Raw genomic sequence first — 15,548 nt, 5'->3', positions numbered from 1 at the left:
TTTGATGATTTAATCGATGGATCACTGAATGATTTGTTGATTTGTTGATTTAATCAAGGTGTACCCAATTCAAAAAAAATTATTAATTTTTTGAAAAATTCTGACAATTTTGTGACTGACCATGTTTGATCAAAGATGACTTAAACAGTTAACCCCAAGCCTAGTATCCCATAAGAGCTCAAAGGCATTGGTGCCAATACCAATTTAAGTTTAATCGTGCCAAAACATTAGATTTGATTGCCCAAGCCAAGCCTTCTTCTTTTTTTTTTTTGTTACTGGAGGGCCATACAATTAGGGTGGTGATATTACCACACCATTGTAACATAAAATCACACCATAAGTGAATGAACCTTGGTAATCTGACTATCCCATGTGGCACACTCAATCGACGCTCCTGACGTGACAAATTCAAGAATTGTGGATATGTAGGCCTCAGGATACAAAATTGCTCTTCCCCATAAAATGTGTAACCTGAGGGAACCATGTATCCCAAGACATACAAATTCATGGTTCCCAAACTTGTCATGTAAGGAGAGTCGATTGAGTGTGCCACATGTGGTAGTCAGATTATCAAGATTCTAAGAGATTAGATGTCACAATGAAAAAATAATGTAGTGGAAGAAACTTCAAAACGAGATAAAATTGAGAGATGATGAATAGTTTTTCTCTTTCTTTCAAATAAGGGCAAATTCAACACTAGTTATAAATCCAACAACGAGATTTTAAGTACTAACACTAAAATATGAAAATATGCCTATTAACATTATTATCTTTCCTTTTCTACCCCACTTCTAAGAATATCCTTTTAATTTTATATATCGTCTTCACTATTATTCTCATTTTTCAATAAAACCCCTCTAACTTCATTGTCCTTCTTTCTCTGAACCCTTAACCCCAAAGAGGATATCCTAGCAAACTCAAAGGATGTATAGGTCTACGAGCTGGTGTGTGTGGGGGTAAGGATAGTAAGGAGGCCGACTTGGAAGAGGGCCAGATCGCTTCAAAATTTTGGAGGAACCCTCCTCACTACAAGACACATGACATTTTGTATTTATTTCACGCCACTACATTTTTGTCAATATTTAAAATACTTCCTTCAAAATGTCAAAGGTTTTTTTTTTTTTCCAATTGCAGGTGTCCTAAGGATTAGTCAGTATTATATCTTAAAAAATGAGTTACGTTAGAGTGACCTAAAGATTGGACCTCATATGGCACATCTTGACATGAAAGTGGATAGTAACCATAAATGCTTTTACCTCATATCTCGAGAAAATCATCTATGATTCCCATACATTTTCACGTCAGGGTGTGCGACATGAGATCCATCCTTGAGATAACTTCAACATTATTCTTTAAAAAAAAAAGAAAAAAAATATATATAATTTTCTTATAACACATAAAATCCAAGTGAAGTAACATAATTTTCTTATTAGTTTCAAATTTAACTATTACATGTCATCATTTAATCATCAAAATAAATGTCGAACATTTTATTTATTCTCAAACAAAAACATACTCCTACGAGCAAAAAACTTGAGAGCTGTTCAGAGTAAATGGAAAGGAACTGCTCCATGCGTACTTGAACTCGACTGATTTGTTCACATGCAACAAACCCCCATTGTTAATCACGCAAAGGTCTCCATCTTTGTTGAATTTCGTAATGTCCATATTCTCAGCACTATTGAATCCAACACAGTTCAGTTTGATGTTCCCTTGCGTACAAATGCAGCTATTCTTCACCGTTACCTCGTACTCTATCATTGCTCCAACCTTTACACCCGTTTCAACCTGACTGACCTTAATGTCATTTAAATTACAAATTAGCAGAGATTGGGACCACCCTGTAATTTAAAAAATCAAATAAATAAATCAAATAAAATTCAATTTCAAAAAAAAAAAAAATTATTAAATTTCAACAACAACTCAAGTGTTTTAAAAAAAAATTAAATCAATAAAAAAAATAAAAAAACACCTATTGTAAGGAGACAAAGCGTGAGAACTGCAAAGATAGAATTGAGAGATGCTGCCATTGTTAATGAGAGATCAAATCAAACTCTACCAAATGTATGATTTCAAAGATCAGAGAAACTTGTTATTATATAGTAACTCTTATTTCCATATTTGGATTTATTTATTAGTATCCATCTCTTATTTCCACATTTGGAATTATTTTAATTAACCAAATAATTTCTAGATTTTCCTCAATATTTCTTATTTCCACATTTGGTATCCCGTTTCTCTAAAATGTGAATGGTGTCCACGTTGCAAGATTTGTTTGGTTTTTAAAACACATTGGGTTCCTAAACAAGCCATGCATGCAGTCCTATGTGTTTTATATCCAACCAAACTCTGCCACGTAGACACCGTATGTTCTTATAGGAACGGGATGCTGTTCTGGATTGTTTATGGTATCAAGTGTATATTTTCCCCATTAATTTCTTCCCTTATTAAGAGATTGTTTTAATTATACAATATTTATGGTATATTGTATGAAAGTTCCAGAAATATATATTTTCCCATGCGACCAAATGGGAAATATAATAAATGTTCCATCTCTCTTTTTCATTTTTGAAATCTTGACTTGATGATGGGTTAAAATTAAAAAATGGGGGTGTTAGTAAAAGTTTAAAAACCTAACTCAACTTTGACGTCCATCCATTGAGTCAACTCAATGACTCACTAGTCAATAAAATATATGTATTTTTGAGTTAACCAACTGAGCTATGGATCACAATAAAATATTTCTCAACATTCTAAAATGAAAAATAATATCCATGCTATTTTCTGAAAAAAGAAAAGAACAAATATAGCACATAAAACTCAAGAGTTCTCTTCCAACTCAACTAGTTTTTGAGTCAATCTAGTTAGTTTAAGATTTGATATATTAACCCTTTTCAAGTTTTACACCGAGTCACCTTGAATTTATTGATGAGAGTAGGCTGGGGTAATTTAGAAAGCTGAAGCTGAAGCTGAAGGATTATGTTGAGAACTTTGTCCCAAAATACTTGGAAGGAAAGAGAGAGATCAATTGTGCCAAGGTTTAGCTCCTCACTAATATCTTTAGTCTTCAATGGTTGTTTCTAAAGGTGGTTTAATTTAATTCTTGAGCATATTTTTCTATCGAAAAGTCACAAACTTTGCCATATCTCCGCATGAATTTTGATCAATTGTTTTGTTTGTTGAGACGGGTTTAGATAGCATTGAATGGGAACATGATTTGTTAATTCAACTCTAGATGGATTATGTCTGTCAAAGGACGGATCCAGATGAGATCAAGTTGATCTGAGACCATAGTTAGTAATTCTTCTAATAATTCACGAATTATATCCAAATTTTCCAAATGATACACAAAACGATTATAACTTTTGTCTAATTCAACTTCTATTAAAAATTCAAGACTTTCTTAACCTTTTCGAATCATTCACGATTTATTGTGTTTTCAAATAAAACAAATCAAAAATACTTTCTGCAAAGAGGGTTAAAAACACAAATTAACTCATATTTTTATAATAATAAAATTATATTTCAATATCGCATGATAATATTCTCTACACTTCATCAATAGACAATCACTTATCATTATTTGTTATTGAATCTCACGATTATTAATCAATAATTAGATTTTTCACTCTTTTTACATTTCTCTCCTCTTCGATTTTTTAAATGTGGGTCTTGATAATTCAATTAAGTCAAATAGTATGTGCTTTGCATTATAAAGATTAGTATTAATAGTATGATTAATCATAAGAAGAAAAAAATATTCCTAGTTTTAAATGTTTTCTATACATACTATTTTATAATAAATATTAAAATAGAATACATGTTAAGGTATCCAAGTGTTATTGATTTGTAATAAGGCTTGAGTGTTTGATATACATGCATAAAAGTATCATATGTTCTTAATTAATGAAGGATCAGTTCAAAGATGGTACAGATGGTGATTTTGAAAAATAAGATATACAAAGAGCAAATCTTAGAAAGATAGGAGACTTTTCCGTCAAAGTCGAATTATACCTGAACCTTTCTCATAACACATTTTTCCATTCTTCGATTCTTTTACCAAGTTTTTAAACTCGAATTAATCCTGTAAATTTATCTTGCCCTACACAGAATTACTAACTATATTTGGGACTAGTCCGACAAGGAATGGATCAAACCAAGAACCAATCTAGTAAGTATGGGATTGGGTTTTTATCTGTCTAGATATTATGATTGAAATCTAACCCAATAAAATTTTAACCAGGTCCAGATCAGATTTGATCTAAAAAAAATAAGCTTGATAAATTTAAATATAATATAATTTTTTTTCCTAAGAATAAAATATATTATATAGTTTACAAATTTTCTCAAATCATGACAAGATTGATCTAAAATCAATTTGATAGGTTATTGAATGAAACCTTATCGGAGCTCAAATATTTGACAATCTCATATTCAATAGACATTTTTCTGATAAAATCAACCATTCCATTAACAAGGACAAGAGATGATTTCTTGTCCTTTCTTTTTCTTTTCTTTTTTTTCCTTTTTTTTTTTTTTTTTAGGTGATCAAGGACCGATTTTGATACAACCAATCACCCATTCCTTGTTCAAAGAAACATTTGATTGTGAGAAGTATAAGAGTTTTATGGGACGCATAAGAATAAGAACAAATTGCATTGTAAAAAAGCAAATCATCCCCTTTGAAAATTTGGGTAAAATATAACTATTTGATTTTTTTTTTCTTATATTGGAGTTTGTTTCTATTTAAGATTAGTCTCTATTTTCAATATAAACTCTATTAGGGTCAATCTTAATTCAACTAAGAATCAATCCGAATCAATTATTAAGGTAGAATCTGTTTTAATTCAAAACAAAAATCAATTGTTTAATATCAATCACTGGGGTTAGATTACACACGGGGACATCTTGATGTGGTGGCGTGTCCATAGATGCATTTTACTCGTATCTCAGAAAAAAGGCATCTACTGGCATGCGCACACCACCACGTCAAGATGTCCCTCGTGTGTCCCCCACTGAGGTCACTCTAGCATGACTCTTAAAATAATGCAAGAAGCAATGACTTACAAATTGAAGACTGCATCATGATCAGACTTGTTTGTGAGCAAAAGCTACAATCTAGTGTGATTCTTATATTTGTGTGTTCTAATGCGAATAAATTCTTCATTCTTCATGTTGTGTAAATGTTTTGAATTTTGTTGCGCTACGCAGAATTGTTAGAGAAGGGGGCAACATCCCGTCGGAAGTGAAAAGGGCAATCGCGTATTATTTTCTTAAGAATTTTCTATTTTTGAGGGTAAAATTTACATGTTTTAGTAACTCTAGATTCTATAAATAGAGATCTCTAGAGTTATAAAACATATGAGAAAATAGTGATTGTTCTTACTCTATTCTGCAGACCTAGGCATATTGCTGAATCACGTAAATCCTTGTGAGCAATTTTGTGTCTTTGTTATTTCAAAAAAAAAAAATTTCACACTTCAAAGATTGTTGGAGTCTTGTCCAATAAACCACTTAAACATCACTTTAGTTGGATCATAATGTCGAAAACCATACCTCCTTCATTCTTCAGCATCATCATCAAAGACTTACCCAAAAACTTAAGTTTTGTTAAATAATTCTCCTTCTTTCATTAAAAATAAAATAAAATGCTAGCTCAGTTAATAAGAATGATCATCATCATTAAAACAAAAGAAAAAATTGCTAAGCCCGAAACCTCAACTCTAAAACAGAGAATTCCAAAAATAATACCTAAAACCAATAGTACAAACGATAAATAAAAATAAGAGATGAAGCTACGAGGAGGTCGTATGAGATGGATAGAAGAAGAAAAAAAAAGGTGTCACCATTGTTTCTATCAGTTTCATCATCTAGAAAATCTTGAAGAGGATGCCACCATGGCGAGCAAAGAATGGGGCGAACACAAGCGACTCCACAGCCATGAGCTTGATGAGGATGTTGAGTGATGGACCTGAGGTGTCCTTTAATGGATCCCCGATAGTGTCACCAATCACTGCCGCTTTGTGTGGGTCAGATCCTTTCGGGCCAAGTGTCCTTGCATGCTCCGAAGCACCAGCCTGACCATACAAAATAGCCCAAGTTGTAAGGTAAATTCAAGCAGCGCTACCCCCAAAAAAAAAAAAAATTGGAGAAAAATGAAACAAAATCTTAGTTAGTGTTAACCTCGATATACTTCTTGGCGTTATCCCATGCACCACCAGTGTTGGATGCCGAGATAGCAATCTGTCAGAAAGAGCAAATATAAAGAACATAAATTTAGGAGATAAAATACTTGAATTCAAGTAATGTGGATTGTCAAATAGATTAGTACTTCTAACCATAGTGAAAAGGTCGGGGTTCTGGAATAATTTGGAAAGAGAAAGCTTGGGAAAAAGTCGGCAAAAGTCAGGACAACATCAAATAAATTAAAATTTTTAAAATACTTTGTTTTAATATAAAAAATGTTAAAAAAATGTATTTCTTATATTAAATGAAGAAATAATACTTAAGAAATGCAGAAAATAAAATTAATCTGTGACTTTTCAAAAATTGAAGATTAACTCATGATTCATCGTGATTTTTTGAAAAATCAAGACTTAATGATGACTAAAATTGTGATTTAATCACCATTTTTTCTTTTCACTATGCTTTTAACATTACCTGTACACCAGAAACAAGGGAGCCCGCTAGGACACCAGAGAGAGTTTCGACACCAAAGAATGTTCCAACAATGAGAGGTGTGAGCATGACCAAGGCGCCAGGTGGGATCATTTCCTTGATGGATGCATCGGTGGAGATTTTGACACAGGTGGCATAATCAGGCTTGGTAAGGCCCTCCATGAGACCCGGGATAGTGTTGAACTGCCTTCGCACCTCCTCTACCATCTTCAGTGCTGCACTTCCCACACTCTTCATGGTCATAGCGGAGAACCAGTATGGAAGCATAGCACCAACTATCAACCCAATGAAGACCTTGGGTGTTAGGACATCTACGGTTAAAATAGCGGCACGGCTCACGAAGGCACCAAATAGTGCCAAAGACACCAGAGCAGCTGAGCCAATTGCAAAGCCCTAGAAGCAAAAGCATGTCTAAATGAGTAAAAAAGAACAAAACAAAAAAGAGAGAGGTGGACGAAAAATACAGAGAGCTGCTAGTGGCACCCAACTTTTACTTATCGATAAGTAAAGGTTGGGGTGCCAATAGAAACTCTCTTTTTCTTCTTTTTTTTTTAAAGATTTATATTTGCTAGATTTAGGATTTTATATGGGCCTAATCCTACTTATAATCAATTGCTAAATTTGTTTAAATGTGTTGTAATGCTTTGTAATGCTGAAGTAAGAACTTGAACCGAACTTTTGTAATGTTGAATGTGTGTTTTTAACCAAGGTGTGATAAATCATTTAAGAAATTGGGGTGTAATAAGTAAAAGTTGGGGGTGACAATAGCATCTCTCAAAACAAAAGGAATCGATGATACCTTCCCAATAGCGGCAGTAGTGTTTCCAGCGGCATCAAGGGCATCAGTTCTCTCTCGAATTCTGTGGCTCATGCCTGCCATCTCAGCAATGCCTCCAGCATTGTCACTAATTGGACCATATGCATCAATGGCCAACCCGGTAGCTATGGTGCTCAGCATTCCAAGGGCAGCTACTGCAATACCATACATAGCGGCCAAACTGAAACTAACAAAAATACTAATTGCAATGGCGAAAATTGGAATAATAACTGATTTGTATCCCAAAGCAAGGCCAAAGATAACATTAGTAGCAGCTCCAGTGCGGCAGGAATCCGCAACATCTTGTACAGGACTGCAACATAAGAGGGAGAAATTATTGTTAAAATAGAAATTATTAAGTGACAGTAGTGAAGACAAATTGGAATGTTTTTCTTTTTTTTTATATTAGATACCTGTATGCGTTGCTGGTGTAATACTCAGTTACAAACCCAATAACTAGTCCAGCCCAAAGACCGATTGCAACACAGAAGAACAGTTCCCTGCAATCCCCGGACATTGTTAAAACTTCATATTATCATAAAATAGTCAAAATACAACTAAGAAATATGTGCAACTGTTTCTTTTCTCTTTCCTTTTTTTTGAAAAACACTTTCCTTGCTTGATAAGATTTTAAGTCGTTTTCTAAAATGGATTACCACATTGGCAATGTAACATAGCCCACTAGAATTCATGGAAAAAACTCATATCCAAATAATAATAATAAAAGGGCTTCATCCAAGGTTTTGAAAATGGATGGCTACTGAACTTCCACGGAACTCCCAAATTTAAAATTAAAATTCAACAATGAAAAAGAACTTTATATTTTTTCAAAGTTCATAGAATTTTATCCTCTACAACCCTATGACATTGGATCATGTTTTTGGATGACACACAGTGAGGTCAACGACCCTTGGTAAATGTTGAAATCTTACCAAGTAAGGGTAGTCGGACTCTCTTTCTTTTTTCTTTTTCTTTGTTCATTGTCTAGGTAGCAAAAGCATGAACTGTGATGGAGCTTACCAGTTCTTCACAGCCTTTTGGACTCCAAAATTGAAGATTGTGAAAGACGATGGGAGACAAAGCCAACTAACAAGTGCAATTCCAACCGTCATCAAAACGGTGGAAATAATGAGCTGTTTTTTCAACGCAGGCTCGATCTCCTTAACAGTCGTGATTTCAAAGAAATCGGTTGCAAAGAAAGTGGTGATCAAACAAACAATGATACCCATAGAGCTGATGAGCAAAGGGTAACACATTGCAGTGAACTCATGGTTGATCCCGAAAGAGGAGATGGAAGCAACAACAAGAGCAGCACATGAAGATTCAGCATACGAGCCAAAAAGATCGGATCCCATCCCAGCAATATCTCCAACATTATCACCAACATTGTCAGCAATCACCTGAAATCAGAAAGAAATAACTTATTAGCAAAACTCGAACACAGAGCTGTTACAAACTACAGATATTAAAAAAATTATGTTTCTCACAGCTGGATTTCTTGGGTCATCCTCAGGGATGTTCCTTTCAACCTTGCCAACAAGATCAGCACCAACATCGGCAGCTTTTGTGTAGATGCCTCCACCAACTCTCCCAAAGAGAGCCATGGAAGACCCACCAAGACCGTAACCGGTAATAGCTTCAAAGAGTCCTTCCCAGTCATCGCCATAGTAAAGCTTGAAGAGATTGATAGTAATGTAAAGCACCAATAGACCGCTGGCAGCAAGAAGAAAGCCCATAACTGCACCAGACCTAAAAGCAGTAATGAAAGCCTTTCCGACACCCTTTCTTGCCTCTAGAGTTGTCCTGGCGTTGGCATAGGTTGCAATTTTCATTCCAAGGAAACCAGAGACCACTGAAGTAATAGCACCAAGCAAGAATGATATGGTACTGAAGATGGCATTGGCGAGAGCAGACTTGCACATCTTTTCCTTATTATAAGTGCAAGGCTGGCTCTTTGTACTGAAACTTTCAACAGAGCCAAGGAAGAGAAAAATCAGGATTGCAAAGGCAACCATGAAGACACCGACATATTGATATTCAGTGAAAAGAAAGGAAGTTGCACCTGTTACACCAATATATCCCACATTTTAGAGACCACTCAAAATTTGGATTTGAAGTAACCACAACTACCAAACAAAACAAAAAAAGAACAGTAACAGAAAGAAAGAAAAAAACCCAATAAAATATGTAAAGAAACCAAAGATTTCAAAGCATCGTACCATAAGCAACACAATTATGGTTCATTAAGCAATTGAGGCGAGTCCAGGTCAAAGTATACAAAATAGTCTGAAATGAGGGTACATTACTTGTATCAAATAGGTTGAATTAGAAGGATTCAGGTGATACACACTTTTAATGTCACATCACTTCAGCATCACATAGAAAAAACTCATATGAGTATCATTCCAGACAAGACACGAGCTATACACAACTTAGTAATCTGAGATCTTGTCTTGATAAAAGATAATAATACAAAAAAAAAACAAAAAACAAAAAAAAGGCATAGACCTCAGTTGGTTTGACACATTGCAAAGCAACTTTGAGGTCGTGGGTTCAAGTCCAGCTTACCATTCAAAAAAGAAGAAGATAAAAATACAGTATGATAAACCACACAACTACCATAGGGCACCATATCGATGCCAATAAATCCAGACCACCCAATTGGGAAACAATCCGAACTGCCCAACTTGTTTATATCATAAACAAATGGGATACGTGTATTTTTTGCATCGCAGCTCACCACGCCACATTATAATAATGAGTCATGCTGGAGTGACCTCAAGATTGTTCCTCATATCGCACTTCCATGTCGTAGAAGTGTGTAGGAACCATTAAAGCTTTTTCACTCGTATCTCAATGACAACCATCCATGGTTCCTTCACACTTCCACTTCAGGAAAGTGCGATATGAGGTACAATCTTGAGGTCACTAAAGCATTATTCTATAATAATAGATCTAGACCACCCAATTGTGAAAAGCATATTTCAATGGACCAGGTGGTCGATTACAAAAAAAACTACCCAACCCTTTTAGTTCATAAAGAAGGGTCCCGTTCGCCACCCTTAGTTTTACCACACACTTTAACAAACGCGTTTTGTCTTACATGGGTTAGAAGTTTCGGAATGAGCTGATTTTTGGTGAGGATGATCTCTATGGTGAGGAGATCATCCTCACCAAAAATCAGCTCATTCCAAAACTTCTAACCCATCAAAATTGATTTACAAAAAATGGACGGTCCACGATTTTTCAACGTGTAAACATGGGGCTAAACATTTCGGAATGGGCTGATTTTTGGGGAGGATGATCTTCTAATCATAGAGATCATCCTCACCAAAAATCAGCCCATTCCAAAACTTCTAACCCATGTAGGACAAAAAACGTTTGTTAAAGTGTGTGGTAAAACTTAGGGTGCTGAACATTTCCCCATAAAGAAATGGGGTAGAATGGCCCATCCAAGAGTCTATGCTATGGGAGACCTAGTAGAGAAGCATCCATGAGTCCATATAGGCCAATAAAATATATATATATATATTTTTTAAATTAGAAAAATACAAAAGAAAAGAATAATCAGGCTTTATCAAATAAACAGACATGTTCGCTAAAGATCTTCTTTCTGTCTTTCAATAATACAAAACCAAAACGTTAAAAATACTCCATTTAACGGACTAAAACAGAACTACATGAACTAAATGTCAGCGAAAGCAACATCCATCAATCAATCAAAGACATATAATCAACTAAGCAAAGTTAGTACAGCTAATGACCATGAAAAATATTGGACGAAAAGAAAACAACTACAAATACAAATTATAAAATAAAACAAAATTTTCAATTCGAACTAATATAAGACATTAAGACCTTCAAAAGCTCTTGTTTCGGGAAGCCCGTCAAAATCACTACACTTGTCCATCAACACAGCTTCAAAATCCTAATTTTGCTCCATCACTTGTATAAAAACTCAAAAGTTCAAATTTTTTTTAGCTTCAAAAACTAACAACAAAAAACCTACAGAAATCTAGTCCAGATTGAAGACGAAAAATCACTAAAAAAATCTCAAAAACACTGCGAGATTTAAACCTTAAATCACCTTCAGAGATAGCGTTCTGTATCTCAGCGCATTTGAGAACAACAGAGTGATCATTGAGACCTTCTTCTTCCTCAATCAGAAAATCGTTGTAACCGTCCTTTCTGCTGCTTGAAGAGGTCAGTCTTTCTGGAGAGAGCTTCACACGAGAGACGAAAAACCATTGAACCAGAGAGAAGATGATTCCGATCACTGCGCAAACTGGAATCAAAATCTCCGTCAAGAGATCTGAGAGAATTATTGCTCCCATTGTGAGTATCTCGCCGGAACTTCACCGGAGAAATGACTGATTTCTGACCAAAATGCCTGCAAAATGAGATGAAACCAGTGTACCTCGAGAGGATTGTGTGTAGGAGAGAGGTTTATATCCACAAACAGAGACACAGAGAGAGAGAGAGAGAGAGAATATGTGTCCTTGTTCACTTGCTGAGGTTGGCATATTCGGATAAACTAAAAGGGCAAAAATAATTCCTCACAAAAATTTTGCTGACAGTGTTCATAGAATCCTGGTTTCACCAATCACATGAGTCCACGTGTCTAAAATTTTAAAAAAATACCTTTTTAAGACTTGATATGGCACGCGTTAGAGACTCTGTGAACACTGTATGGAGAAATTTTGTGAGCAAATAATCACTTACTAAAATGGCGTATTTTAGACGCGCTTCTTTGAACCAACTCCAACTGTTTTCTCTAAAATTCTAAATTTAAGAGATAGAGACGTCCGAACCTAATAACAACTAAATCTCTATTTTAGAGAAACGTCCCCTTAATTACTGTTATATCTCTAAATATAGAGATTTTGAGATAGTTCTTAACAATTCCAACTCACGTCTGTTATTTGTTGTTAAAAAATTTATATGCTAAACTCATGAACCAATGGCGTCATGCCATGTGTATTAAAAATGCAAACCTGATTGGTTGGAGGAGAGAAAATTTTCAAGTTATTAGGAGTTCATTTTTTAAGTACATGTGGCACCATGTCATTGGTTCATCAGTTTAGTACAGAAATTTTTTAATATCATATTTGTACTCTTTGAACTCCAACCAATCATTTCCCTCAAATACTATTTATTCATTTGAAAAATTGATCTGAGAAGAAAACAAAAATAATATTTAAAATATATTCTATTAAATGAGAATAAAAAAATGACATTTATGAAAAATGAGGATAAAAAAGTATATATAATAAAGATGAATAGTGATTCAGAGAGCCCTCTAAAATTTATCAACATCTATATATTTGTAGACGTGAACATGATTTGGAGAGGCTTTCTCTAAAATAGAAACTGGTCGGAGTTAGGTTCAAGATGTCTCTATTTCTAAATTTAAAGTTTTAAAGACTAGTTAAAGTTGCTCTTACAGGACCTCTCTAAATCACTATTCGTGGTTTTTTAAATACCCATTTCATCCTCCTTTCTTTTATAAATGTCATTTTTAGATGATATTTTAAATACCATTTTTGTCCCCTTTTTTTTTCAATCTTTTCGAGTGAATGAAAATTATTTTCAAATGATGAATAGTACTTTAAAGAAGAACTTGGTTGGAGATCAAATTGATTTGGAGTGGAGCATGTTCTCTAAATTTGGAGGAAAAATTTAGAGAAATGAGTTAGAATTGCTCTTTGATGCTTTAAAATCTACACTCTCTCTAGTTTTTTTTTTAAGAAAATAAAAATAGATTTATTTAAATCCACTTATTCCTTAATCCATATTCTTAGGGTGTATTTAAGAGAATATTTTTTTCCAAAAACAATTTTTATCGAAAGCAATCCTGACAAAATAGAATTTTTTTTTCCGTAAGGGTGTGTATGATTGCAGTGAATTTATGTCTAAGAGAATATATTTCTTGGAATAACAATCATGAAAAACTGAATTAAATTAGAAAATGAGTTCCACTATGTGATTTTAGCAAGAAAATTTTCAAAAACAGAGTCAATTGTATCTTGAAAAACCAACATCATGAGGTGGGAGAGTTATTTTCTTAGGGGGTCAAGCAGGAAATATTTCCTCTTCTACAGTAGAAAATTGCTTTGAGTGGGAAAATGTGCAATCATACATTTCAAAATCGCATTTTCTAAGAAAATCATTTCTTTGTCTATTTTCAATGGAAAATAACATTAATACTCTCTCTCTCATTTGGAAATCTCCTTTTTTTTTAAAAAATCTATAAAAAAAAAAAATTGTTTACTTGATCCAAAATATTTGAAATAATAATCTAGATGATGATGGTATGAATTATTTAAAATAAGGATTTAAATGATGGTGTTGATGACGATGACTATGTTCCACAATTAGAACAATTATATGATCTCTACTATTAATTTGGTTGGTCATATTTTGAATGAGAAAATGATTAGGTGTTGCCCACCACAATATTTGGGGTAAGATGAGAAAATAACATTGAAAATAAATGATCTAAAAAGCAAAAGGTCCTACATGTAGAGACACCTCTATTTTACAATTATGGTTGGGCTAGAGTTTGAAATATTAAAGAGCTAGATTTAATTTTGTTTATTAGCACACAATCCTTTTCTAAGACTATCGTGGAGGAAAAAATCTACTACCCTTAAAGAGGTGATCACATGGTGGTAGCAAGTAAGAGCATATCTAGCATTCTTTAAAGTTAGTTGACTCTTTACTTTAAAGGGTGAAAGTTGAAAAAAATGTTCTCCAAGATACTTGTTAAAAGTAAATATTAAAATAAAGAAAGGACTTCCACTCTCTACATGTAAAGAGCCTTCACGACTAGTTACTTGATGTTAAAAAATAAAAAAACACTTTATTTATTCAGGGTAGTTGACTCACACGGATTATCACATTGGCAATCCAACACATTGTCCTTCTAGATTTCGTAGAAAAATTCATATAAAAAAAATTGAACTTTATCTGAAGTGTTGAAAATAGAGGGCTATTGAACTCTCAAAATTTAAAATTAAAATTTAATAGTGAAAAATAATATCTATTTTTTTTAAATTCTTAGAATTTCATTCTCTACAAGCCGGTGGCATCGGATCATATTTTTTTAATGCCAAGATGTGAGTTCACGACCATTAGTAGGATTGAAGTAAACTTTAGCAAATATTTGTTTGAAAAGTAAAATAACATTAAATATAAGAATAGAGAAAGAATTGTTAACTCTATTAGAGTTGGGATCAAATTTTACTCTAATTAAAATAACTTTTGTTACTTTTTTTTATTTATATTATATATATATATAAGATGCTCTTTATTTTAAAGAACATTATTGGAGATGCTCTAAGGGTAGGCCGAATCTATTATATTGCCAATTGAGATTGGAGATAGTAATTCAGAAGGCATTTACTTGGCCTTAAGGTCGGAGTTTCCACGAGTATCACCACATTGCTCAAGATCCCTGATTTTGTGGGATTTGAAGGCTTAATTAGATACACTATCAATAAGAAAAAGTTAGGACCAAAATAAAGGGGAGAATCAAGGCAAGATTTAACTACTAAATTAGGATAAAGTTGAATTAAGAAACGTTATAAGGAAAGTAGCCCATGCAACTGAAAAAAGGCACACCAATACCATTGAAGAGGTATGCAATTCTAGGGCAATAAACTCTTTTCAGGATTTCATTTGTTTTTTCTGACTTTGGTGTTAAAGTGTTTGTGGTGCAAGGACCCCATCAAAAAACAAAAGCAATAGGAGGAGAGATGAACATCTTTAAAGTTATAGATCACAAGATTTTTTACAAAAAAGACCTCTACAATTATGATCAAGATTCAACTTTAAAAAGATGATTATATGATCAATTAGATTTTTCGATTTCATTGAGACCAAAATTATTAATTGATGAGTTGGTTTAAATCATATCTAATTCCTCAATTTTAAATTATGATATATATCTTTTTAATCATTTTGTAAAATCAGAATTCTCTAAACCTTATTTTCTCAACTTGTCACACTCACACATCCTTGGTCTGGGCCCATAATACCATTTATTTTTAAA

At 33.6% G+C, this 15,548-nt stretch overlaps 1 protein-coding gene and 1 long non-coding RNA gene across 3 annotated transcripts; both read right to left on the bottom strand.

Annotated features, from left to right (window-relative positions):
- Positions 1–1,402: 1,402 nt before the first annotated feature.
- On the bottom strand, positions 1,403–2,075 carry LOC147392622 (uncharacterized). Its single transcript, XR_015182411.1, has 2 exons — positions 1,973–2,075; positions 1,403–1,841 (listed from the first exon to the last, which is right to left on the bottom strand). It is a non-coding gene; the product is annotated as an uncharacterized LOC147392622 (long non-coding RNA).
- A 3,525-nt stretch (positions 2,076–5,600) lies between these two features.
- On the bottom strand, positions 5,601–11,974 carry LOC147392621 (pyrophosphate-energized vacuolar membrane proton pump-like). Of its 2 annotated transcripts, none has more exons than XM_086456003.1 (8): positions 11,583–11,974; positions 8,983–9,557; positions 8,516–8,895; positions 7,909–7,995; positions 7,478–7,808; positions 6,661–7,071; positions 6,184–6,243; positions 5,601–6,077 (listed from the first exon to the last, which is right to left on the bottom strand). In XM_086456003.1, exons 1-8 carry the CDS (start codon positions 11,827–11,829, stop codon positions 5,871–5,873), a joined length of 2,298 nt encoding a protein of 765 aa, XP_086312129.1. In that variant the 5' UTR covers positions 11,830–11,974; the 3' UTR covers positions 5,601–5,870. The 2 variants fall into 2 exon arrangements, with proteins under 2 accessions (XP_086312129.1, XP_086312130.1); XM_086456004.1 differs by lacking the exon at positions 11,583–11,974 and adding an exon at positions 11,354–11,420.
- Between the last annotated feature and the right edge of the window lie 3,574 nt (positions 11,975–15,548).

Source organism: Akebia trifoliata, chromosome 10 (genome assembly GCF_017979445.1).
Source record: "Akebia trifoliata isolate Shusen 1 chromosome 10, ASM1797944v1, whole genome shotgun sequence".
In the NCBI taxonomy this organism is placed as follows: Eukaryota; Viridiplantae; Streptophyta; class Magnoliopsida; order Ranunculales; family Lardizabalaceae; genus Akebia; species Akebia trifoliata.
The sequence above is the reverse complement of the archived record's forward strand: the minus strand, read 5'-3'. Positions and strand labels throughout refer to the sequence as shown.